The sequence below is a fragment of the Zootoca vivipara genome, chromosome 3, assembly GCF_965207765.1.
Source record: "Zootoca vivipara chromosome 3, rZooViv2.hap1.1, whole genome shotgun sequence".
NCBI classification, from domain to species: domain Eukaryota; kingdom Metazoa; phylum Chordata; class Lepidosauria; order Squamata; family Lacertidae; genus Zootoca; species Zootoca vivipara.
Genome location: NC_142586.1, coordinates 104,021,580 through 104,045,500, shown reverse-complemented (window position 1 = coordinate 104,045,500; position 23,921 = coordinate 104,021,580). Strand labels below are relative to the sequence as shown.

Here is a 23,921-nt window from a genome sequence, read left to right as displayed (position 1 = left end):
GATTAACTGAGCTTCATCTGAATCATCAGGAGTCTCTTGTCTGTATATGGGCCAAACGACTCGTGACACTAAATGCGTTGTTTAATTAATGGCTTTGAAAATACAAACGGCAGTATTTGGGCGCCCTGATCAGAACTGGGTCTGTGGGGAGCAGGGAATAGTAGTTTAAGCTTCCACCCAATCCTGACAAAAACCAATCTGCCCCAAGCTGCTCTGTGCACAGAGGGAAGCTCTTATTGGTAGCAGGGGGCAAGAAGGTTAATTCTCTCCTTACTACCCTTCTGATTTGGCTCCCCAGAACCTACTGGAGAGCCAGTGTGGTGTAGTGGTTAAGAGCGGTAGACACGTAATCTGGGGAACCGGGTTCGCGTCTCCGCTCCTCCACATGCAGCTGCTGGGTGATCATGGGCTAGTCACACTTCTTTGAAGTCTCTCAGCCCCACTCACCTCACAGAGTGTTTGTTGTGGGGGAGGAAGGGAAAGGAGAATGTTAGCCGCTTTGAGCCTCCTTCCGGTAGTGATAAAGCGGGATATCAAATCCAAACTCTTCTTCTACTGCTATGTGCATTTTTACAAAATGACTCATAGAACAAGTAACAAGCTCCTTACAATTTAACTAAGGATACTTAGAAGTAAACGGACTAAGGTTGCAAGCAGCCCATTACATATTCTAGAATAACCTGCTTGGTTCTCAAATAATTGTTTTGGAAATAAATGGGTTGATAATTGTTAACTAAATCTCCCTCCTACAATCTGTGTTACAAATTGCATAGACACACAGTCCAGATGGAAAATCCTGGACTGTTGCCAGGTCTCTTGGGATCCCCCCCCCCCACACACAGCCGAGTACGATGGCATGAAAAACATTGGCAAGGCACGGAATTATTGTGACTATATTTGCATTTATGGTTTTTGGTGTTGTTTCTTTTTTTTCTTTTTACCTGGCACTGAAGTCCCCAATGCAACGAACACAACTGCAGTCACAGAATCCTTCAGCCCAATGGTACAGCCAAAATGGGACGCCAAGTCCCCGATGAACGCCGTCAGAAGGCCGATCATTAAGATGGACACAACAAAACAAGCCCAACCATTCCAGTAGTCCGTAGGGGGGACAAAGGCAAAAAGGACCTTCCAGAAGACGGTCAGAAAGTGCATCACATAGTCAAAGCAGGAGGGCAGCTTCTCTTCCCCACATTCGTCGTCGTCGTCGTCCTCTCCTGGAAAAATGAGCAACAACGCGGGAAGAGAGAGGCATCAGTGAAAAACTGGCTTTTCTAGTCACTTGCAGCTGGTGTATACTAAATTGATGCTGGATGCTCCCCAGATAGCAGCCTTCCCCAACCTGGTCCCTGTGGACTACAACTCCCAGCTGGCCATGGTGGTTGGGGGTGATGGGAGTTGTAGTTGAAAGCACCTGGATGCTGCTAAATACCATGGTGGGAAAAGGTGCCAGAGGTACCAACTGGAGTGGACAGAACTGGCTTAGACAGAGCAATGATATGAGTCCACATAAGGTGGTTTTATAGATTCATATGCTTTATTATTATTTCTGCCCGTGGCGCTTATGGCATGAACCACTTTGGTTGATGGTGCGACCGGATTTCCAAATGGCACACTGCCTCATTACCCACAGCGCACACCCGGTCCTTCCCAAAGCTGCTGGTACACAAAAATCCACATGTTGTTGTTGTAATGAAGCAGACAAATAAGGTGGTTTCTTTGCATTGTGTTCACTGTCCATCACCTCAACATTTCACAGAATCAGGATAATTATGATTATGTTTAAAAGAAGAGGTTGTGCAGAGGCACATATGCAAGGCCGGTTTTTCAAACAGGGCTGTCAATCCACAAGATACATTCTTTTAACTCATTAACTGAATATATATATCAATATTTACATATTAACCACAGCCTTACCATAGGTGCCTTTTTAACAAACTGAAGGAAAGTAGCATGCAGCCTAATAAACAAAAGTTATCGCTCATGGTTACAAGGAAAGGCCATCTTTAATATTTTAATTTTCAGTTCATATTGCATAAAGCATGGCTTTAACTCACAACGCACAGATGAAAATTGTGCCCTCGTGATCAGTCATCTAATGCTTTATCTCTATTTATTTTTCCTATGCTTTGCATGATTTTGTACACCTCTATTCCCCCGCTTCACTTGAAATCACAGGTCAAAGTAAACCATAGTTAATGGCATACCATAAATGTGTGCTCATGTTTCGCTCCTCCCCACTAACATATAGTGGGAACAAACAATGATTCCTAGTTTAGCATTACATCCCAAACAGGGATTGTTGTATGTTTTGCTCCAATAAACTAGGATCAAGAACAAACCTTGACTGTAGACTGTGGTTTCTTGGAGCAAAAAAAACAACCCATGATGAATAAAGCAAAACTAGGAATCATAGTTTGTTTCTCTGCAGCACTGGCAGGTAATAGTGAAGTGGGCATAATGGGCTCTTGCACAGTAAACCATGGTTTATGATTTTCACTGTGATTTTTGAATGTGGCCATTTCCAGGGTTTTCAATTTAATTTTTCTTAATAACGATTGGTACTGTTTTATTAAACGACCCATCAACAATGAGAAAACCACACATGCAATGGAAACATAAAGTAGCACACACCCCACGCTGTCACACACCTTCCAAGCAAAAAAATTTCCCCACCCCCAGTTAACCAGCCTACCACCTGAAATTGTAAAGAAAAGAGGTAAAAGAAGTAAGAACAGAATAGGAGCAATAAGAGGAGAGAGAGAGAAGAACAAAACACACAAACACGTTACTCACTCTTCTTGCGTGGTTCTGCAGAGGAGCAATAGGCAAAATTCAACTGTTAAATATCCCAAAGAGTTTTAAAAGTTCCATTAAATTCATTGCATTTCTCAGCACTGTCCCAATTAGAAACACATCTTTCTTTCCCTTGCTGGTTGGTGTAGCAGAACATGAACCCAGTTAGAGATGGATGGACCTGTCAATTACGGTTTCTTTCAGTCTCTCTGCTTTCCTCTCTTAAGTTCAGTTTGACCCGTTTCTGCACCAATTTGCATATTTTTAAAAGAGCCCTCATGAAAATCTGTCAGCATTTTAGTATTTTTTCTCTTTGAATGGACACATTTTGTATGCAATTTTGTCTCATATATATACTTTTTTTGTAAGCAATTTTCCTTAATGCAATGCATTTTTTAATATTATTTTCATTGAGACATGCATTGTTACTCACACTTTCCTCTAATATACATTTTTTTTAATGGAAGTGCTCTGATTGACAGATATTTCTGTTCATGTATTGTTTTAGGAAGTCTGAATTGTGCATTGAAAATGTGAGCTGAACAGAGTGTCCCCCTCATCCCTAGACCCAACACACTGGTTTTATTAAAAAGTGTGCCAATGAATAAGGTGTGGGGAATCGCAGTTAAATATAACTATCAAGCTTAGGGCTAGTTAAGGCATGAAGTGGTTAAGACCATAGGACTATATTGCTAGACTCAGGTCACTCCCCCCCTCACCACCGGTGAAGAAGTCGGTTAACACGTCTGGGCTTGACTGCTTCAAGCCCAGACCATCTGCTCAGAAGTATTACTCTGTATTTTGTAACCCTGTGTTTTCTTGCTGCTGCATAGAATAACACATGGATCTGACCTTTGGAGTTTGCAGGTAAAGCATTTTAGACTTACTAATGGTGTGATCTGTTCACTTCGAGAGGGGAAGTGCTGTAAGCGAACTAAACAGGGTATTTAAAGGGTCTAACAACCTCTATTCCCATACTTCATTGTCACACGTTTTGTGACTTTTAAACTCTGCTGGGGCTCTCTTACTGGAGAGTGTGTTTAGCCTTGTGGTTTGGATCTAGGGGTCCAGCCAATTCTTTTATTAATTACCCCACACAGGTGATATATATCTATTTCCCACCCTCACCCCCATAATGTTCCTGCTCTGAGAACTGGTGATTATGGGAGGAGAACTTGGGGATGAGCAACAGCAATCAGTGCTGTACCCATAGCTGCCAAGTTATCCCTTTTTTAAAGGGATTTTCCATTATGCTGAATAGGCTTCCTCGCGAGAAAAGGGAAAACTTGGCAGCTATGGCTGTACCCTTTAACTTCTGTGTCAAATGTGCAGAATCACACTGCCCCACTCCATTGAGCTTAACTCTGGAGAGGAAAGGTAATGTTGGACTGATTGTAATGAAGATGCTTCCAGAGTCAGCCTCACTGCTTAAAAAAATATTACACAAACCTTACACCTTTATGGGCAAACTACATGTGACTGTGGAGAAGCTTGTCTTTTTAAATGCAGAAATGCCCCAGGGAATGGGGGTCCTCGCATGACCGAAGAGCAAAAGACTGCATAGGGTGCGGGGGTGGGATGTCTCTCCGACCCCATGAGCACCTCTTCCCAAACACTCCCATGTAATTTTCTTCCAGCTGACCTCACTTTGCTATTGTTCTCTGCAAGTTGCTATATTTCCTTTTTTGCCCCGCATAATTTCTGAAATGTCCAGATAGCATCTTAAAAAGCAGAGACATCACCTTGCCGACAGAGGTCCGTATAGTTAAAGCTATGGTTTTCCCAGTAGTGATGTATGGAAGTGAGAGCTGGACCATAAAGAAGGCTGATCGCCGAAGAATTGATGCTTTTGAATTATGGTGCTGGAGGAGACTCTTGAGAGTCCCATGGACTGCTAGAAGATCAAACCTATCCATTCTTAAGGAAATCAGCCCTGAGTGCTCACTGGAAGGACAGATCCTGAAGCTGAGGCTCCAATACTTTGGCCACCTCATGAGAAGAGAAGAATCCTTGGAAAAGACCCTGATGTTGGGAAAGATTGAGGGAACTAGGAGAAGGGGACGACAGAGGATGAGATGGTTGGACAGTGTTCTCGAAGCTACGAACATGAGTTTGACCAAACTGCGGGAGGCAGTGGAAGACAGGAGTGCCTGGCATGCTCTGGTCCAAGAGTCGGACACAACTAAACAACAACAACAATGTCTGAAAATGTGGCTTCGCAGAGTGGTCATTCTGTCCTTGAACCAATGACTATTTCTCCAGCCTCTCTGCCTGACCCACAAGGCCACCTGTTACAGAACATTTTGGTTTTTTTTTCTCCATTTGTGTCAAGCAGGCGCAATGATTGTTCTTGATGCATTGTAGAGCTCCAGCTTATATAATCTTACAAAAAAGGAGGAGGAGGAGCACACTGGACAGCTGTTAAAGCCTGGAGCATTCAGGTGCCCTCGCTGTGTGGCTGCCTCATTTTCTCAGTAGGGTAATGATCCGTTTTATTGCGAAGAAAGGAAAATGCCACTCTGTTTTCCCCTTAATGTAGTGGTGCTTGCAGTGCAGAAAGAAACCTGCACCTTGCCAAACACACACAACATAAATCCTTCCTTCCTGGTTAGTGACAATAGTCAACAGATCTCCAACAGTTCACTCTCAATCTATTCTGGAATAGCCAGAAATGTTGTTGTTGCATTGGGAGGGCTTTGTAAGCCAACAGAGAATGGCAAAATCCTACAAACAGGGAAGATTAAGAGTATAATTCTATGCAGGCTTACTTGGAAGGAAAGTAGGATTTCCCTCCAGATATATATGTATAGGTAGCCATCATAGGAGTCCCAGAATTGTGTTTGGGGAATGCATAGGGGGGAATTAGAGGTTGGTATGTTTAATTCCTCACCTGTCCGCTAATTCTCCCCCACCATGACCCTGCTCCCAGTGAATTTTTTCCAGCTGACTTTGGTCTCAGAAATAAGCTTGGCTGAGGGGTGGGGACTAGCCTGGGGAGGGTTAGCTGAGGGTTATGGGGAAGAATGGTTTATTGGAAAGAAAGGGTTTACTTTTTAAAAAAAATTCTTAAATTTTATTATTTGTACCCTGCCCATCTGACTGGATTGCCTCAGCCACTCTGGGTGGTTTCCAGCATATACAAAAACATGGTCAAACATTAAACATCAAAAACTTCCCTATACAGGGCTCCCTTCAGATGTATTCTGAAGGGTGTATAGTTACTTATCTCCCTGACATCTTCTTTCCTTGGGAGGGCATTCCTCAGGGTGGGCGCCACTACCAAGAAGGCCCTCTGCCTGGTTCCCTGTAACCTCACTTCTCGTGGCAAGGGAACCACCAGAAGGCCCTTGGAGCTGGATCTCAGTGTCCAGGCCAGGGGTCAGCAACCTTTTTCAGCAGGGAGCCAGTCCACCGTCCCTGAAGACCATGTGGTGGGCCAGACTATATTTTGAAAAAATAATAATGAACGAATTCCTATGCCCCACAAATAACCCAGAGATGCATTTTAAATAAAAGCACAGATTCTACTCATGTAAAAACACCAGGCAGGTCCCACAAACAACCCAGAGATGCATTCTACATTCTACTCATGTAAAAACACGCTGATTCCAGGACCGTCCATGGGCCGGATTGAGAAGGTGATTGGGCCGCATCAGGCCTGGGCCTTAGGGTGCCTACCCCTGGTGCAGGCTGAATGACACTTTAATGCGTTATTTGCATTATCATAAACCGGCAGGCGCCCTAACAGCTAGGTAATCTATGAATTTTTAGCAATCATTTTATCCACCTCTTGAATAATTTTAACACATGTCCTATGCACGAGGGGGTAACAACAGGCTGACATGCATGACAACCCCAACGAGAGGGATGGGAGAACTGCAAAGCAAAACTCACAACAAATGCTGCTTGGCACATCATGCATTTGAGGATTATGCACGAAGGCAAGAGTTTGCTAGCATGGTTTCGAAATTTTCGGATTTTCATATGTTCTGGGATTATGAAGTTTCCGGCTACCACAGAGCTTGCTGTGGTAGGTGGTGGGAAGAGCTCCTTTAAAGTGCTTTAAGTACTTTTGAAAGCACTAAGATTTCAAGCACTTACCAGGAAAAAAAACCAAAAACCCGGCATGAACACAACCACCTTTGTATGAATAAGTATAGAGTCACCCTCCCAGCTCACCCTGGAAATCTTTTGATGCTTAATTCTGTCAAAGTACCGTACATTATGGAGAGAGATGAGGGACCAGGACAACAAAAATCCATTAGGGGAATCAAGCACCAAGCTATTATGAGCAATTTATTGTTTAGGTTAATATTAAAAGAACTTAGCTCAGTGGCTCCCTGGGCACTAAGAAACAAAAGGCTGATGGAAATGGCTAGATACAGAATTCACTGCACAAATTGGAGTTCTTGGTAGGTAAGAGAAACAAAATGCGAAAAATTCCACGATTTTAAAAATCGTTTTAAGACCGAATACCTAATCATCTTTTTGGCCCGAGCTCTTGGAATTTTTTGCATTTTCCTTTAGATTCAGAATTCAGCACAACACTCCTTCATTTGAAGTGAGCTCTGCAAGCAAAAGACATGGCTGACGATGCTACGAATGCAAAGAACTGTTCCATGAAGAGGATGAGGGACTTTCCCTTGGAGTGACTATTGGGCTCATTTTAACATACTTGTGAAATGTCTTGCTTCCTGCTAGCTGAGTAAACATTACTGAGAACCAAGCTTGTGAAAGCAGAATTAACAGGATGAAATCTATTATTACTGCTACTAGTAAGGAATAATTCATTTCCATCATGCCTTTTAAGGTCCAAAGAACCTGTGATGGAGCTCCTCATAAAAATGAAACGGCAGCCGGAGCAAAAAGTAAAATCCCAACCAGCCAAAACAGGGCCCAGATAAACCACTAGAGCCCAATATACGCGTTTGCCCGTCTCCTGTAGGCTATTGGGGAGGGAACTTAATAGGCGTCCCCGGGCAAGAAGTTCTAATATCTTATCCTTGGCTTATTAGAAAACACTGCAAAATGTTGCAGTGTGGAGTTCAGGATTCTACCCAACCAGCCTGCCTTTCTTTCTTTCTTTCTTTCTTTCTTTCCTTCCTTCTTTCTTTCTTGGCATTCCATGGCTATTGAGCATGCTCAGTCTTCATTGAGCATTTTTTGTTTTGGATTTTAACTCCCCACCCCACCTTTTAGGTTTTTTGCTTTGTTACACTTCTGCAAACCTTGCAGTTCCCTCAAGTATGTGGGTGCCTCCTTGTTTTCTCCCAGTGGTCTTTTTTCAGTTTCATCACCATCATAAGTCAGCCCCTGAATTCTCAATTAGTATACATGAATGATCGCGAAGGGTTGCCAAGCATTGGACAGTATGGCGGAGTGGCTAGAGCTCTGCTTGGACACAGGCCCTGTAGCATCTTTCAGCATCCCCAATCCAGGTGTAACTAAAGATTAAGCTTAAGTATGCGTAACTCCATTTGCTCATGTTCCCCTCTGGCTAACTTTGACTCTTTCTCCCTTCTATGCCCCATTGTCTAAAGGCAGTTCCAGACTGACACTGTTTTTTGGGTGGGATCAGGGCTGGCTGAAGACATCTTGACACCTGAGGTGAACCACAAAATGGTGGTTCCCCCGGTGAGGAAAGAGCCACATCAGGAACAAGGGGAAATAAAGCTCTACATTGGGATCTGCTGTCCCTGTGGCTCATGCTGCTCAAGGCAGTCGTCTCACCTTGCCTCATGAGTTGGCTGGCTCTGGGTGGGATTCAGTTGCATACCACCAAATTTGAGTTGCACAGCTGAAGTTGATTTGGAGCTCTTGTGCAACAAGTTCGCTCTCCCCTGCCCACCGAAAAAGACTCTTTGCTATAAGGAAAGTGATGCGAAAATGAACCGGAAAGTGCAGAATTAGGTTTTCTTGGCACAACGTTGTCTAACCTCCCTGTAAACAAATCAAGATGAATGCTCAACAAGTAGCTGATGGCACCTAATCTCCCCACAAACAAGTCAGGATGAATGTTCAACAAACAAGTAAACTGGAAGTTTTTGTTATAAATTCTCTGGGGATAAGCACATGGGGCTGGGTTTTTGTTTAAAGAATTCTGTGATGTGCCCTGTAAATTGATGGTGCTGGATTAGTAAATCATAGCAATCACCGCTTGTATGCATTTTTATTCACTATCTGCTTCGACTCACCCAACCCTCTTTCTCCATCCTTCTCTTACGCTTCAGAAACGAAAAGTAGCAATGACACTAGTTAACTTGGGTTGGAGCACCACACTCTAATCGAAGACTAATGGAGCACAGGAACATTGACATAATAAGAACCCACAAGTGTGTTAAGTTTTCAATTCGTGTAGGTGATGGGTCTCTGGAAGCCTGAGAATAGACAGTTTATAGAACCAGCTCCGACATATTTCCACCCCGCTCTGACTCAGGAGTCCCCTGCTCATCTGAATTCTCCTTTAATCAGTGAGAATGTTAGTCTGATGGAACAAGAGGCAAGTTTTTAACCTGTTGCCCCAGTCAAGGTCAGTCTATTGGGAGTGAGATATGTGGTATAAGTACTCCTCTCCATCACCACATGCTCTTGCTTCCAGCTTGTCACTTGAAACAGCCATTTGACAAGCCGTCTCAATAGATACTCCTGCAGAATATGCTGACATTTCTAATGAAGCCCCAGGGACCAATAACACTGACTTTCTCAAGGTGGCACTGATAGAATGTTTCTCTGGTTACAGGAGAGGCATTCCGAACCACCGAGACTGCAAAGCCAATCCAGCAAATGGCCTTCATGCGCCAGAGTTTCATTACAGAGTAATAGATAAAGCACAGGATAAGCAATTAAAGACTTCGTACGGAGACAAAACTGATCTGATCATGGCCTCTTTGGAAAAAAAAGGTGCAGTGCTAACTCTTGACAACTTTCCCTTTACATCTGAAGTCAATTAGAGCCGTTCTGTTGATTGGCTAGAATGGGGCATAAATGAATTAAGTAGCCAGGGGCAGCCTTCCTGTTGACGGGGGAATAAACAGTGAAGCTGTCAGTCACAGAGCTAAGAGAAGACCACAGCGACACACAGCACATCCTGTTGATGCAGGGGAAGAGCACATGCTCCTCAACTTGCACCTCTGTGGAGCCTATTCCATTTGCTCAGCTTCGACGTCTTCAAATGGGTGCCCTCAGCTGGAAATATGAAGTGCCTACCAAACTGCCTCAGGCGCAAAACCACTAGTAGTCAATAATTTGGAAGCAGGAAGGAAATTGTTGCAACACAGAATCCACATTGGTACTATTGATCAGTCACTACCTGCAACAGTGAATTAAGCAAGTTTTTAATGGAGGCCAAATCACATGTTATATGGGAATTGCATGACTGGATCTTCTGGCTAGCGGAATAACTATGGGCAGGTGGGGGGGGGTGGCGCTGCCAACTTTCTCACAACAATGGTTACGGGGGAGAAGTTATTTAAACCTCTTACCCATGTCAATTCCTGATCTAAATGGCTCCTCACCCAAATGGCGCTGGCTGTCTCCCCGGAGGTCTGCAGAGAAAGAAGTGAACTGTGGCCGTTTGCTCATGTGTTTAAGATTCATCTACAGTGGTACCTTGGTTCTCGAACTTAATCCATTCTGGGAGTCCGTTCGACTCCTGAAACAGTTCGAAAACCAAGGCATGACTTCCAATTGGCTGCAGGAGCTTCCTGCACTCAATCGGAAGCTGCGTCAGACGTTCGGCTTCTGAAAAAACGTTCGCAAACAGAAACACTCCTGGGTTTGCGGCATTCGGGAGCCGATTTGTTCGGGAGCCAAGCTGTTTGGGAAACAAGGTACCACTGTATGCTCAACGTGTATAATTGCAAATAAACTAAATATTCCAGTGACCCAAAGTAAGTGCTGGACCTCTGGAACTTCTTATCACCTGGGAGAACTGGGTGAGCCTGAGAACAAGAGGAAAGCTCTGCTGGATTTAGTCTACTGTCATGCTCTCACAGTGGCCAACCAGATGCCTATGGGAAATCCTCAAGCAGGACATGGGGGCAACAATGGAATTGCCCTGATATTACCTTGGGGCAGTGGTGTAGGAACTATCCTTGCAGTGCTGAGCCACTGAACATTGTATCAGCACAATGACCTGACGTAACAGATTACCGGTAGCAGCTCTTCCACTACAGATGTATGAAGGATGCCATTTTGTCAAAGGATACAAATGACCTAGGCAAGGTGTTTACAGGGCTAATGGTCACAGGCCAGATTCTTTTTGAAGCAGAGAGAGCCTTCTGTTTTCCCGGTGAGTGGTGGGAGCTGACACCATGTAGATAAATTTAAATTTCTCGGAGCAGAGTTGAATGAACAACTCAGATATAGGAGACTTTGAAACAGGGGCAGGACCCCCCCCCCCCAGCTTGCTGTTTAAAAATGAAATAAGTTGTGAACTTTATCAAGATCATTTAAATTATATTTAACAAAAGACCAGATAAAGGGCATATTAAAGAGTTGTCTTTGAAAGAAAGGAATGCTATTAGCTTAGGATCTTCAGCTGTCATTTTGGCACAAAGGAAGCAGTGAGATAGAGTCATTTCTCCAGGGCTCCGTCATCAGTGAAAAATGGCTGAGTAACTAACTTCTACCAGATTAGAAAACCCCATTTCCTCCTTTAAGATAACTCTTCCAATTCTCTCTAACTGTGATCCAGCAACATGCAGCCTAATCTTGCTGGACCACCCACATGTTATGGGCTGTGAAAAGTCTAGAACTAGGGACTAATAAACTTTTCAATAAGATACTGGGCAAGCTGCAGGCTGCTGTTCAGCTTTATACGGGGCAATATTAACTGCTTTTAACATACGCACAGGGGCCATGCAGAACAGATGGTCTGGTGGGGTGCCACTGCTCATCTGACCTCCAGGTGGTCATGTTGCTGTTTTTTACTGGATAGCAGAAAGGCATTCAGGTGATAGGGTTGGCAGAGTGCAAATGCATTGCTGGGAGTTCCAGATTGGCTCCGCCGGTGCAACTGCTCAGTGCTGACGTCTCCAAGGCCCCTTCTCTCCCTCTCTCCCTCCCAGTAAGCAGCAGTGACATGACCAACTGGCGGTCAAGTGAGCACCACTCCTGTCCACTATTGGGGCCATGGTATACATCACCGCTTGAAATATTTGGACCATCTGTATTGGCTTTATATACAGCAGAGGCTAAGAATAGCTAAATCCCAGCATCCTGTTTCCCACAATGGCTATCTGAGTACCTCTGGAGCCACCTTCTCCCACAGAGAGAAAAAAAAGGACCACACATTTCCGCTGCACACATTTTTTGCACGTAACACTTGTTTTGCCTCTGAGAAAAAGCAATGTGGCAGCACGAAAACGTCAGCAAGAGAATTTGAAGAGCGATTCTCCAAGGCGAACAGTTGACAGTTTGCTAAAGCGTCCCTCCCCACCCCCCTGAGCCATGGCGAATAGGTTCATTGCAAACGCGTGTTTCTCGTTGGGTGCAATTCTAGCCTTTAACTGAAGGAAGTCACAAGGGAGTGAAAAGAACATCTGGAGGTTGGAGAGGCAGCTTCCTAGCTCCACTATCTCAAGCATAGCAGGCTTCATTTTGGGGGCATAGCTGCCAAGTTTTCACTTTTCTCGCGAGGAAGCCTATTCAGCATAAGGGAAAATCCCTGTAAAAAAGGGATAACTTGGCAGCTATGTTTTGGGGGGGGAGGGGGAGGGGGAGGGGGAGGGGGGAGATTCCTTCAGACATGCTCAATTCTCAGTAGCATTAAGGGGCAAGGAAGAGCCTGAGAAATATCGGAGAGCCAACATATGCTCCAGATGCACGGAAGGACTCCGCGACTTAAAAGCACTCTAGGATTAGAGATAAGATCTGTCCTTTTTGTTGTTTATTCAGCACAGGCCATGCAATAAATCCTCCAAATGCAGCCTAGTTAAAATAAATGAAGTTATTTCCCACCACCGCACTCCCCAGATGCAATCCAGGCGTGTGTGTGTGTGTGTGTGTGTGTGTGTGTGTTTGTGTGTGTGTGTGTGTGTGTCACAGGCTCAAATGCAGACAGAGGTTGTTGCTTGACTGGGAAAGTTTCTGACACTCACTTTGTCTTTGCACTTGGCTGCTTTTGGAATGAACATTGGAAAAGCGACAGAAGATAAAACGCTGTCATTTGATTTATCACTCTCTTATCTCCACGGTCAAATGATTGCTGAGCCATTCTTTTCTGGCCTGCCACTTCTGGAATGGCAGGAACTTGGCCTTGAGGAGGATGGCCAGCAGCCCGCAGGGGAATTCTATTCCGAGGCATGTGGGAGAGAAGAAGGAGCATCTGTCTGTGACCATAGCAGAGTTTCAGGAGGGCAGGAAGGTGACTGCAGCAGACCCGGCTAATGTCTCCTTCAAGCAAGCGTTTCCCAAATCATGTATTGTGAGAAAGCTGTTAAGCGTGTAACAGGAGAAATGGCCGTGTCTTTAGTCTTTCCAGGAAGCATGGAAAACTCATTTATGAGTGGTTGTGTTTACATTAAAATGAAGGAAATGTACTGTTTATATGCTCATGGCATGTTCTCATTCATATTTTTGCACTTATGCTGCAAATTAGACTAGATGGACCTTTGGTACCATCCAGAAAGGCAATTCTTATGTTCTTAGTATTTTTCAGCAGGGTGTTTTTTGTTTAAAAAACAAACACTTCATTTCTAGTACAACTGCCACCTGAGCTACTTTGGCAGAGTGGAACTCTGGCACAAAGATACTGTAATTTGAAGGCACTTGTTACTACTGTATTGCACAAGTGCACAAGTCCCATAAGAGATTGTACTTTAAAGGTCAGTTTTGTAAGATCCATCCCAAGAGACAGTCCACTTATTCTGGCAAAACTAGATACAGTAGAAAAACAAAAAGCATCAAAACTGGGTGAAATCTGGAAGGACTGTACTTGCAGCCAAAACAAAAGCTTCTGTACAAATTGCAGCAGGGAATCTTGAAGTGGCCGCAGAGAGACTATTTTTCTGTTGTTGAAGCTTCCATAAAAGCCAGAGAATCAAGCCAACTTACACCAGCTCATGAACAGGACTGCATTGGTGCTTTAGCTATATGCAGAACCAAATCGAACTTTTTTATACTTTTGTGATTATAGATACCAGGCATAGGCAAACTCGGCCCTCCAGATGTTTTGGGACTACAACTCCTATCATCCATGACCACTGGTCCTGTTAGCTAGGGATGATGGGAGTTGCATAGTCCCAAAACATCTGGAGGGCCAAGTTTGCCTATGCCTGATAGATACTACGGGTGGAATGCAGCATAAGTGGTGTGTTTGTGAGCGGAGCAAAGTCTGTGCATGCAAGAAGACTTTTTGACCCACTCCTCCCAACCCCACATCTCTTAAACCTGCTCTCCCAACACTCCAGAGCAGATTTAGGGGGAACTAATGGGGAAGATGTGTGTGTGTGTGGGGGGAGTCTTGTTGTGTGAGTGAACCTCATTCTGCACACACAACTTTGTTGCATTCTGCCCCGAATATATTCTCAAATGTATACCCTGTCTCCCTTCCATAAGGAAATGAACTCACAGTGGAATGTGTGGGGCTCCCAAGTGGCCCCCCATCCTGCTAAGTATCAGCAAATTTGCTGTATCATGTGCTTTCAAACCAGAAAGAAGAAGGACACCCTACAGCCAACAGTGTGAAACCCACTGGTGCAACAATACTCTGAGTGCATTAGAACCTATTTTGAAGTTAGGATCCTACACCCAAGAGATGCAGACAAATCACTCACATACATTTCTGCATTCACCACCCATGATGGGAAAATCCCACTGGTACTGTTCCTTTGTTTTAGGAAGACACATCCCTCAACACCACCACCGAGCCTTTAAGAAGAACCTCGAAATAGAATTGGTGGTCTTTTGTGTTTGGTCTTTCCCTGAATTCTCCTCCTCCTAGGTTTTCCCTCCCCACCTGATCGCCATGCTCACTTTCCAAGGGCCACAAGGGAACACAATCTATCAATCAAATCTAGAGTGTCCTAGCCAGCAAAGGAGAACCTTCTGGTTTATAGTAGTCCCACCAGGAACTACCCACCAACCCTTCACCTTGGAAGAGGTGATGCCCATGGTCTAGTTGTCCTTTTCTCTTTGTTTCTTTCTTTGCCTTTCCATCTCTCCAATCAATAACCCATTCAGGGAAGGTGAAATTTACAATGGTGTCTCCAAATTTTTTTACACATCAATTGGGAATGCAGGCGAACTAATATCAGTATACTGGAAGAAGCAAAGATCACCACTTCTGAAGCAATGATTCTTCAACATCAACTTCGTTGGACTAGTCATGTTGTGCGGATACCTGATGATCGTCTTCCAAAGCAACTACTCTATTCCGAACTTAAAAATGGAAAGCGTAATGCTGGTGGTCAACAAAAGAGGTTTAAAGACTGTCTCAAGGCAAATCTAAAAAAAATGTAGTATAAACACTGACAACTGGGAAACACTGGCCTGTGAGCGCTCCAGTTGGAGAACAGCCTTTACCAAAGGTGTCATGGGCTATGAAGAAACTTGATCTCAGGACGCAAGGGAGAAACATGCTAAGAGGAAGGCACGCTTAGCAAATCCACACCGTGATCAACTCCAGCCTGGAAACCAATGTCCCCACTGTGGAAGGACGTGTGGATCCAGAATTGGCCTCCACAGTCACTTATGGATCCATTGTTAAAACCATGTTTATGGAAGACAATCTTATTCGGCTACGAGTGATCGACAAAGAAAGAAAGAAAGAAAGAAGACATGTGGCCAGCATAACTAAGCCACTTCTGGCAAACCAGAGCAGCTCACAGAAACGCCGTTTACCTTCTTGCCAGAGCGGTACCTCATTTATCTACTTGCACTTGACGTGCTTTCGAACTGCTAGGTTGGCAGGAGCAGGGATCGAGCAATGGGAGCTCACCCCGTTGTGGGGATTTGAACCACCGACCTTCTGATCGGCAAGCCCTAGGCTCTGTGGTTTAGACCACAGTGCTACCCGCGTTCCCTCCTAAGTCTTCCTCAAACAATGCTCCACCTTTCTCAGCTCCTCTGTAGATTTAATCAAATAACAACCGGTTTCAACTGAGTGCTGCCTATCCATTTTTGTAATAAACCAAGTATCAGAGCAATCTAAATTCTGGTTTGTCGCCTTGTTGCTCATGTCCTCCTGGACATGGCAGTTTCCCCTACGATGCGCTATGACTCTAGATTGAAACACATGTTCCTTGAGTTAATGTGTGAAATCACATTCATGTGTAGACATGGACATACCACACCGAGAACAACACGAGAACAAGTGTCTAAACTCTGTTACTGCACAGCTTCTATAGATGTGAGTGGGACTTGCATGATAGCTCTATGGAAGCAGCATTAAAAGGAATGGAGTTTGTGTTGCTGCTCTTCTGTGCTGCTCCCCATGCCCAGTAGCGGAAAAGTTCAACACACTGCAGCGCACAATCTGTTCAAAAAGCAGGATGAGGTTTGCCTAGAAGCCCTGAATATCAACTCTACCTGCTTTGCTTTCAAAGCCAAGGGCATGCTAGGTATATTGGAGTCAGGTTTCACTTGATGCCCTTAAGCCAGGAGAAGAAGGGCTTTTCCTAATTCATGGCACGTGCAGAAACAGAAAAACTTACCAGCGCTGACAGTGATAGCTTCAATGAACTGTTCTCTCCAGCTGTTTGTTCCAACCACAAGAGCTAGGTTTGTCTTCTTAATGAGCTTGTCCACGGTGTTCTGTAGACGGATAGACATGCGTTAGAAAGCTAAGCCCATTGTCACTCCAGAGGCTTGAGCTCATGGAAAGAAATCTAAAACTCCCGTGAAGGATGCTGGCTGGCTTCAGAACATTTATCACTAATAAAAGTGGCTGAAAATGTACACACATGCAACTCACCCTCCTCACTCCATATTGCTCAAAAAGAAGGTTTGGACTGTGTTTGCAAAGTGCCTATTAGAATATTGTTTGTATTATGCTTTTAAGTCTCCATTTTGCATTTAAAAGGCCTGGAATATTTACACTCAAAGAATTTCCATAAATGGTTTTGAAGCCCAATCCTATACACAGGAACAGAACCTAGTACTGTCTGCTCTTATTGCTTGTGGACTTCCATGACCTCAGGCAGTGGCTTTCCAAATCACCCACTTCCTGTTCCTCCACTGAAAAGGCCAGAGTTTGAAGCTGGGGTGAAAGAAAGAAAGAAAGAGCAAGAACAGGGGCACAACAGATATGGTTTCCAACGCCTTGTGAGGAAACTGCTGAAAAATACCTTCAAAACTGCCAGTATGCCAGAAAATTTCTTTTTGTGGCCATCCTTGATTTCCTCTAAGTCAGACTGTACCCTTGTCCGCATATAGTATCGATCTTCTCTACTTGTATTGAATCTGGGATCCCCTTATGAGGCAGTCTTATTTCCCAGAATGCAACTAACTAAAATTGATATGCATTACATACGGAGACACATAGCTTCTTCCCCTTGCAAGTGAAACTTAAGAGGATTTTCTTTAAAACCACGTAAGGATTAAAACTCAGTCAGGCCATTTGGGGCCAGATAAAATTGCTTTGGGAGCCAGTGGACCGTCCTTGATTCAAGAGATGCTCAGGATATTTTGGCTGAGTGACACAGAAAATGTGGAGGCAGTGAACTCTCTCTGCCAGCCAGTAGTGCTCCTTCTCTATTTGTGTATGGAAAATTCTGCCTGATGGAGAACAGAAAGCAGCGTGTAAAGCTGCAACATCTGATTTCCCCACGACAGCCCCAGGGAATGCAAATAAAGAAATAAATGTGTCATTCGGAATGTAAATGTAATACAACTGTTAGTGCTGTGGACCAGTCTGTGTTTCCGCTGTAAAGAGCCAGAATGGTGCAGTAGTTAGGGAGCTAGTTTAGGCCTGAGGAGACCTTTAGCTCACAGAGTGAACTGAGCGATCTGCTCTCTTCTCTCACAGCCTAACCTAAATCACATGGGGATGCTGTTGTCATGAGGATGAAGGGAAGCAGGAAGGAATGTTTATGCTGCTCCGAAGTCTTTGGAGGGATAATTAATTTGGAGTCTTTGGTGGGATGTTTTAATTTACATTTAACATCTTGGGTCCAGGATGTACCTTACAGATGGACTACTTGGTTTCTTATCCCTAAGGTCTTCAGGAGAGTCACTGTCAGTGGTCCCCCATGAATTGGTATCCACCAGGAATTTTGGGGACCAATTTTATGGAACTCCATTCCAGTTGAGATCAGACAGGCCACCTCCCTGTTGAACCTCTGGTGCCTAATGAATACTTCTTTTTAAAAAAATAAAAATCAGTAGACTTTTCAGTAGACTGAAAAATTCAGAAGACTGAATTCTGATGCCATGGTTTTAACAAATTTTCTAGCTTTATCAGTTCAGTCTACCAGTACACTTCTTACAGATTATTTTAATTAAGTGGTCTATGAATTGCCAAAATAAATAACAAAAGAATAAGGTTAGAAACCGATATTCTGAAAGGCATGGAAGACTAAAGTTTGCTCTCAAGATGTGAGCTCCGTACATGTGCCCTGTGTGTGTGGGGCTCTCACCTGTTGATGCTAGAAGTGGGGTGGCATTGTTGGCCTCACTCCTCACAGTGTTTCTGGGCTAGGCATGCCCCCCAACATCCACACTCAATGGGTAGACCTTGGGGTGCAGCTATTCTGGACAGGTGACTCGGGGAGCAGAAGCACACAACCTTACTCCTATTGCAACGAATGAGATCTCAACATGTGTGCAATGCACAAATAGGACTTAACTATATTTCACAATCTGAGAAGCTGGAAGTACTTTGTGCATGTTGCTGTAACCTTTGAGAAAGGCTTATCTATATCCCTTGAATTCACACAGGCACATTTTTTTTTAAAATCCCAACAGAATGTGGTTCTGCGTGCATCATTTCACTTCCTGGGAATGTTTGCTTTATTTTTAATTTTTTTAAAAATCTAGTTCTTACGATTGTTTGGGGGGGAAAGACCTCAGAAGGAAGAAGAGCAACTGAGCAAGGCTTCCAGTGGCATAATTTCTTGCCCCTCCTTGTGAAGATCAGCATTAGAAAATGCATGCAAAAAGCAGGAAAAACAGTAGAATAAATTATGTAAATCTGCCTAATCAGCACAACTTGACTAAATGGTGCAATCTGCCTTTTCTTGGGATAGAATTTGTTATTTTTTTCGGCACAGGAAAACACAGACCTGGCCTTATGTTGTGCCATTTTACAAAGATTTGATCCCGATTCAAAAAGAGGGCTGTAATAGTTTAGCAGGGAAGAGGGCTCATGGCAGCCCTATACTCCACCTTGAACTCGTAGGACTCCTCAATAATCACTTCCAGCTTCGTATGCTCCCCTAAGATAGGGCGCCCCATTTCTGCAATGCGACGCTCTTCCTCCTCTTTGCTGGTCAGTGGTTGCTTCTCTTCGTTCTCTTCTGGAAAGTGGGGAGAGAGAGAGAGGAAAAAAAGAGAGGATAAATTTACAGATTTTGAAGCAGGGCTTTCACTTCTCCACAGCCAGCTTCTGTCAAATGGAGCTGAGCTGAGATCTACTACCAGTATTTATATTCAAATGTGTCCCATTGCAATGGCAAAAGCAGGCAAACATCTGTTATGGAAAAAGGACAGGCCATTAAGCAAGGGGCCAGTGCCTGCATGGTGAGGGGCCTGAACAGTGCTGCTGCAGATGGTTTGCCTGGAAGCATTAGCAAATGAGATCACTGGCTCATAACCGTCTCCGAATTTCAAGTGATTGCTTCCCCTCAGCCACACCAATCTTTTTATACCTCAGCTTAGGCTATGGCCCTGCTTTGGCAAATCTTTCCAACTCAAGGAAATGGAAGGAGGCACTGATTTAGGGACTTCTCTCAGTATGATGATAATGATGACGATGACGATGATTATGTATTTTAATATCATTTCCCCCCCATAAATAAACAAATAAAAAAACCACAAAGCAGTGACTATTCTGCAGAGGCCAGCCCAGTTTTGCTACTACAAGTACATCGAGGGTCTACTCTGAGTAAGGTTTTTATTGAATACCACCCTTAAGATTTGCTTACGTGTACGCCTAAAAGTGTATCTGGTTGGAATTCTGCATTGCTGGATAAAATGTCTGGGGAAACCTGGGTGTATGGCCACCCACATTGGAAGTGTTGATTTATTTATTTTTAAAGCTTGAAGCTCAACAACTCTTTGTCCGGAGTTTCAATTTTTGAAATAGCAAATAGAAGGGGAAGAAATGGAGGCAGTGAGAGATTTTACTTTCTTGGGCTCCTTGATCACTGCAGATGGTGACAGCAGTCACGAAATTAAAAGACGCCTGCTTCTTGGGAGAAAAGCAATGACAAACCTAGACAGCATCTTAAAAAGCAGAGACATCACCTTGCCGACAAAGGTCCGTATAGTTAAAGCTATGGTTTTCCCAGTAGTGATGTATGGGTTTGATAAAGAGGGGTGTGTGTGGCATTTTCATGTTTCATTTATGATGCCAAAGTGCTTGAGGCAGGCAAGAAGATTACAAAAGACTTGGGAAAGGGCAGGGCCCAAAGAGAACCTGAGCAGATTTTGCCTCTGAGACACAGTTTAATTTCAGGCATTAGGGATGACAAAATATTACCTGGCAGGCAACAAAAATAGGCTGCCATAAATAGCTCAGTCGGTAGAACACGAGACTCTTAATCGCAGGGTCATTGGGGCGAAAGATTCTTGTATTGCAGGAGGTTGGACTAGAGGGTGCTCATGGTTGCTTCCAACTCTACAATTCTATGATTCTAGGACTGAAGGTTGGTGGGTTATAAGTTGGGCCAGAAAAACATCTACTTCTGCTTCATTGACTATGCAAAAGCCTTTGACTATGTCGACCACAGCAAATTATGGCAAGTTCTTAAAGAAATGGGAGTGCCTGATCACCTCATCTGTCTCCTGAGAAATCTCTATGTGGGACAAGAAGCTACAGTTAGAACTGGATATGGAACAACTGACTGGTTCAAAATTGGGAAAGGAGTACGACAAGGTTGTATATTGTCTCCCTGCTTATTTAACTTATATGCAGAATTCATCATGCGAAAGGCTGGACTAGATGAACCCCAAGCCGGAATTAAGATTGCCGGAAGAAATATCAACAACCTCAGATATGCAGATGACACAACCTTGATGGCAGAAGGTGAGGAGGAATTAAAGAACCTTTTAATGAGGGTGAGAGCACAAAATATGGTCTGAAGCTCAACATCAAAAAACCCAAGATCATGGCCACTGGTTCCATCACCTCCTGGCAAATAGAGGGGGAAGAAATGGAGGCAGTGAGAGATTTTACTTTCTTGGGCTCCTTGATCACTGCAGATGGTGACAGCAGTCACGAAATTAACAGATGCCTGCTTCTTGGGAGAAAAGCAATGACAAACCTAGACAGCATCTTAAAAAGCAGAGACATCACCTTGCCGACAAAGGTCCGTATAGTTAAAGCTATGGTTTTCCCAGTAGTGATGTATGGAAGTGAGAGCTGGACCATAAAGAAGGCTGATCGCCGAAGAATTGATGCTTTTGAATTATGGTGCTGGAAGAGACTCTTGAGAGTCCCATGGACTGCAAGAAGATCAAACCTATCCATTCTGAAGGAAATCAGCCCTGAGTGCTCACTGGAAGGACAGATCCTGAAGCTGAGGCTCCAATACTTTGGCCACCTCATGAGAAGAGAAGAATCCTTGGAAAAGACCTTGATGTTGGGAAAGATGGAGGGCACTAGGAGAAGGGGAGGACAGAGGACGAGATGGTTGGACAGTGTTCTCGAAGCTACGAACATGAATTTGACCAAACTGCGGGAGGCAGTGGAAGACAGGAGTGCCTGGCGTGCTATGGTCCATGGGATCACGAAGAGTCGGACACAACTAAACAACTAAACAACAAACAAAGTTGGGCTGATCTGGATTGGAATGATACCTTCTTTTTTAAAAAAGACAAAAGCAGTTATCCTTGAATTGTCAGAATCCTCTAAGGCCAGAGGGATGAAAAGGCCTTTGCGTTCCATTCCTAAATCTGACTTCACGGACGGCTTGGTGAGTTATTTGTTCCTATATAATGAAGGTCAGGAGCTCAGCTCATCATTATGCATTCCTCATATAATGAATAATCATGCACACCCTACTTCTCTCTAAATTGCTCCCTGATAACCCCTACTACCAGCGGCCCCAGATAAGCCCCACCCCTGATCCTAGTGCTGGTGAAGGTTTATTCCCCACCGCTCACCTCACTTTTTATGCCCAAAACAGCTCTGGGAGGTTGACTGGTCGAAGAAACAGTGTGTGGTCCAGGGCTACTCTGAATTCTTAAAGCTAAACGGGGGAGCTTGAACACAACTCTCCCCAAATATAGGTTTCTAGGCATCAGGTTGCATTCCCACCACCACCCAAAATCAACGAAGGTGGGCTGCAAAATTATGCATTTGCCTGCTTGGACATATTTTTAGGACCCACCTTATGTCTGTGGCAATAAGGTGTTTTAAATTGCTTTTCAATATTGAATTTTAATTGTTGTAACCCGCACTGGAACCTTGGGGCAAAGGGTGAATTAACAACAACAACAACAACAACAACAACAACAACAATAACAACAGGTGGGGAGCTTTACCCTCCATGTCATCTAGTTTAATTTTTAAAAACGATAAGCAACCAGGAGCTGCTTCCTCTCTTGTCCTAGCAGAGCACCACAAAGCAAACAGTTTGCACTCTCTGTCTCTCCTCTAATCACAACTGCCGTAAAAGGTTTTTGCCCAATCCTAGCTAAGTCGCCATTCAGCAACCCTATTACAAGTTTGTTTACAGGGCTTGTTGGGAAATGAAGTCCAAACATGAAAATGAAAGGAAGGCATCAATGCCCATCAACTTTGGGGTGGTGTAATGGTGCTGGGGCTTCCTCACGAGTAATCCGCCCCAAACTCTGTGGCTGGTTTTTACAGAGTTTTATTTATATACATATGTACAAGACAGAGCAACAAAAAGCATGACTGTTCTATCCCGAATCAGAATCCGGAAGCACCGCCCTTCGTGACTTCCTCCAACAGAACACGCTGGGTGTTCGGAACCTCCTCCTCTCCTCTGTGCGCCTCTTTTCACCCCTCCGTTGTTGGGGTGATGGGGCTGCTGGAGAACCCTCCCCACTGGAACTGCCCAACTGGGGGGGGGGCTGGTGCTGTCTCCTCTGGCACCTCCCCTTCCTGGGCGCTCTGGTCTGACCCTCCAATGCTTCCCTCTGGGAACCTTTCCCTCTCAGCATCCTCAAGGGTCTCCACCGCTGTCTGAGGGACGTCAGTACCACCTTCTGCGGACAGCTCTGAAGCGCTGCCATCCCGGGCTCCTACTGCATCAGGGAGCCCTTGTCTGCACTTCCTGGGCTCTCCACTGTCCCCTGGTGGTCCCCTGACATCCAGCCAGGCCCCCTCAAATATTGTGTGTGTGTGTGTGTGTGTGTGTGTGTGTGTGTGTGTGTTTCAATGGGACCTGGGCCACTAGGAGTTGGTGCTTATTCCCACTACCTTGGATCTCCCCACCTTGGCTCGGCACTGGGTAAACAAGACCCAGACTACTTTTCCTCCTAGTTTCTTATAATGCACCAAGCATTTCTCTGATTAATACTGTGCTTGGGTAGAGAGATGCAGACTGCCAATCGCCTGCTGTGCTCTATCTCCCCTCCTGATCTCTCTCCCTTTTATGTGCTAGTGGGGGGAGGTGAAAGCCTGCCAAGTGGTCAGTTGCAGTCACGCCACATCATTTCTGGCCCACCTGTGTTTACCCCTGGCTGGGCCAGGAGTGCTGGTGTGCAGAGGCTGGTGCTGACCATTGGCAGCCTCACACACTATCCCATCACAAAGCTCCAAAGAGACGAGTTGTACAATGGTTATGGGGATAGTGAGCCAAGTCTTTTGCCACCTTTTATTTGCCTACAACCTCACTTGGGTCAAAATACTGAGATTCATGACGACTTCCTTTAACTTAAAGGTAAAGGTAAAGGGACCCCTGACCATTAGGTCCAGTCATGACCAACTCTGGGGTTGCACGCTCATCTCGCATTATTGGCCGAGGTAGCCGGCATACAGCTTCCAGGTCATG

General features: G+C 44.5%; 1 protein-coding gene across 8 annotated transcripts in view; it reads right to left on the bottom strand.

Annotated features, from left to right (window-relative positions):
• The window catches only part of SLC8A1 (solute carrier family 8 member A1), a 290,864-nt gene that overhangs the window by 14,584 nt on the left and 252,359 nt on the right, over window positions 1-23,921 (bottom strand). For 7 of the 8 annotated variants that reach the window (XM_088667389.1, XM_088667387.1, XM_088667386.1 and 4 more), the window contains 3 exons: window positions 19,123-19,253; window positions 16,452-16,551; window positions 942-1,217 (listed from right to left, as the gene is read on the bottom strand). In XM_088667389.1, coding sequence (XP_088523515.1) covers window positions 942-1,217; window positions 16,452-16,551; window positions 19,123-19,253 — 507 coding nt within the window. Of the gene's footprint in view, window positions 1-941; window positions 1,218-2,773; window positions 2,812-16,451; window positions 16,552-19,122; window positions 19,254-23,921 lie in introns of those variants that run through there. The other variant, XM_088667392.1, reaches the window with a different exon arrangement.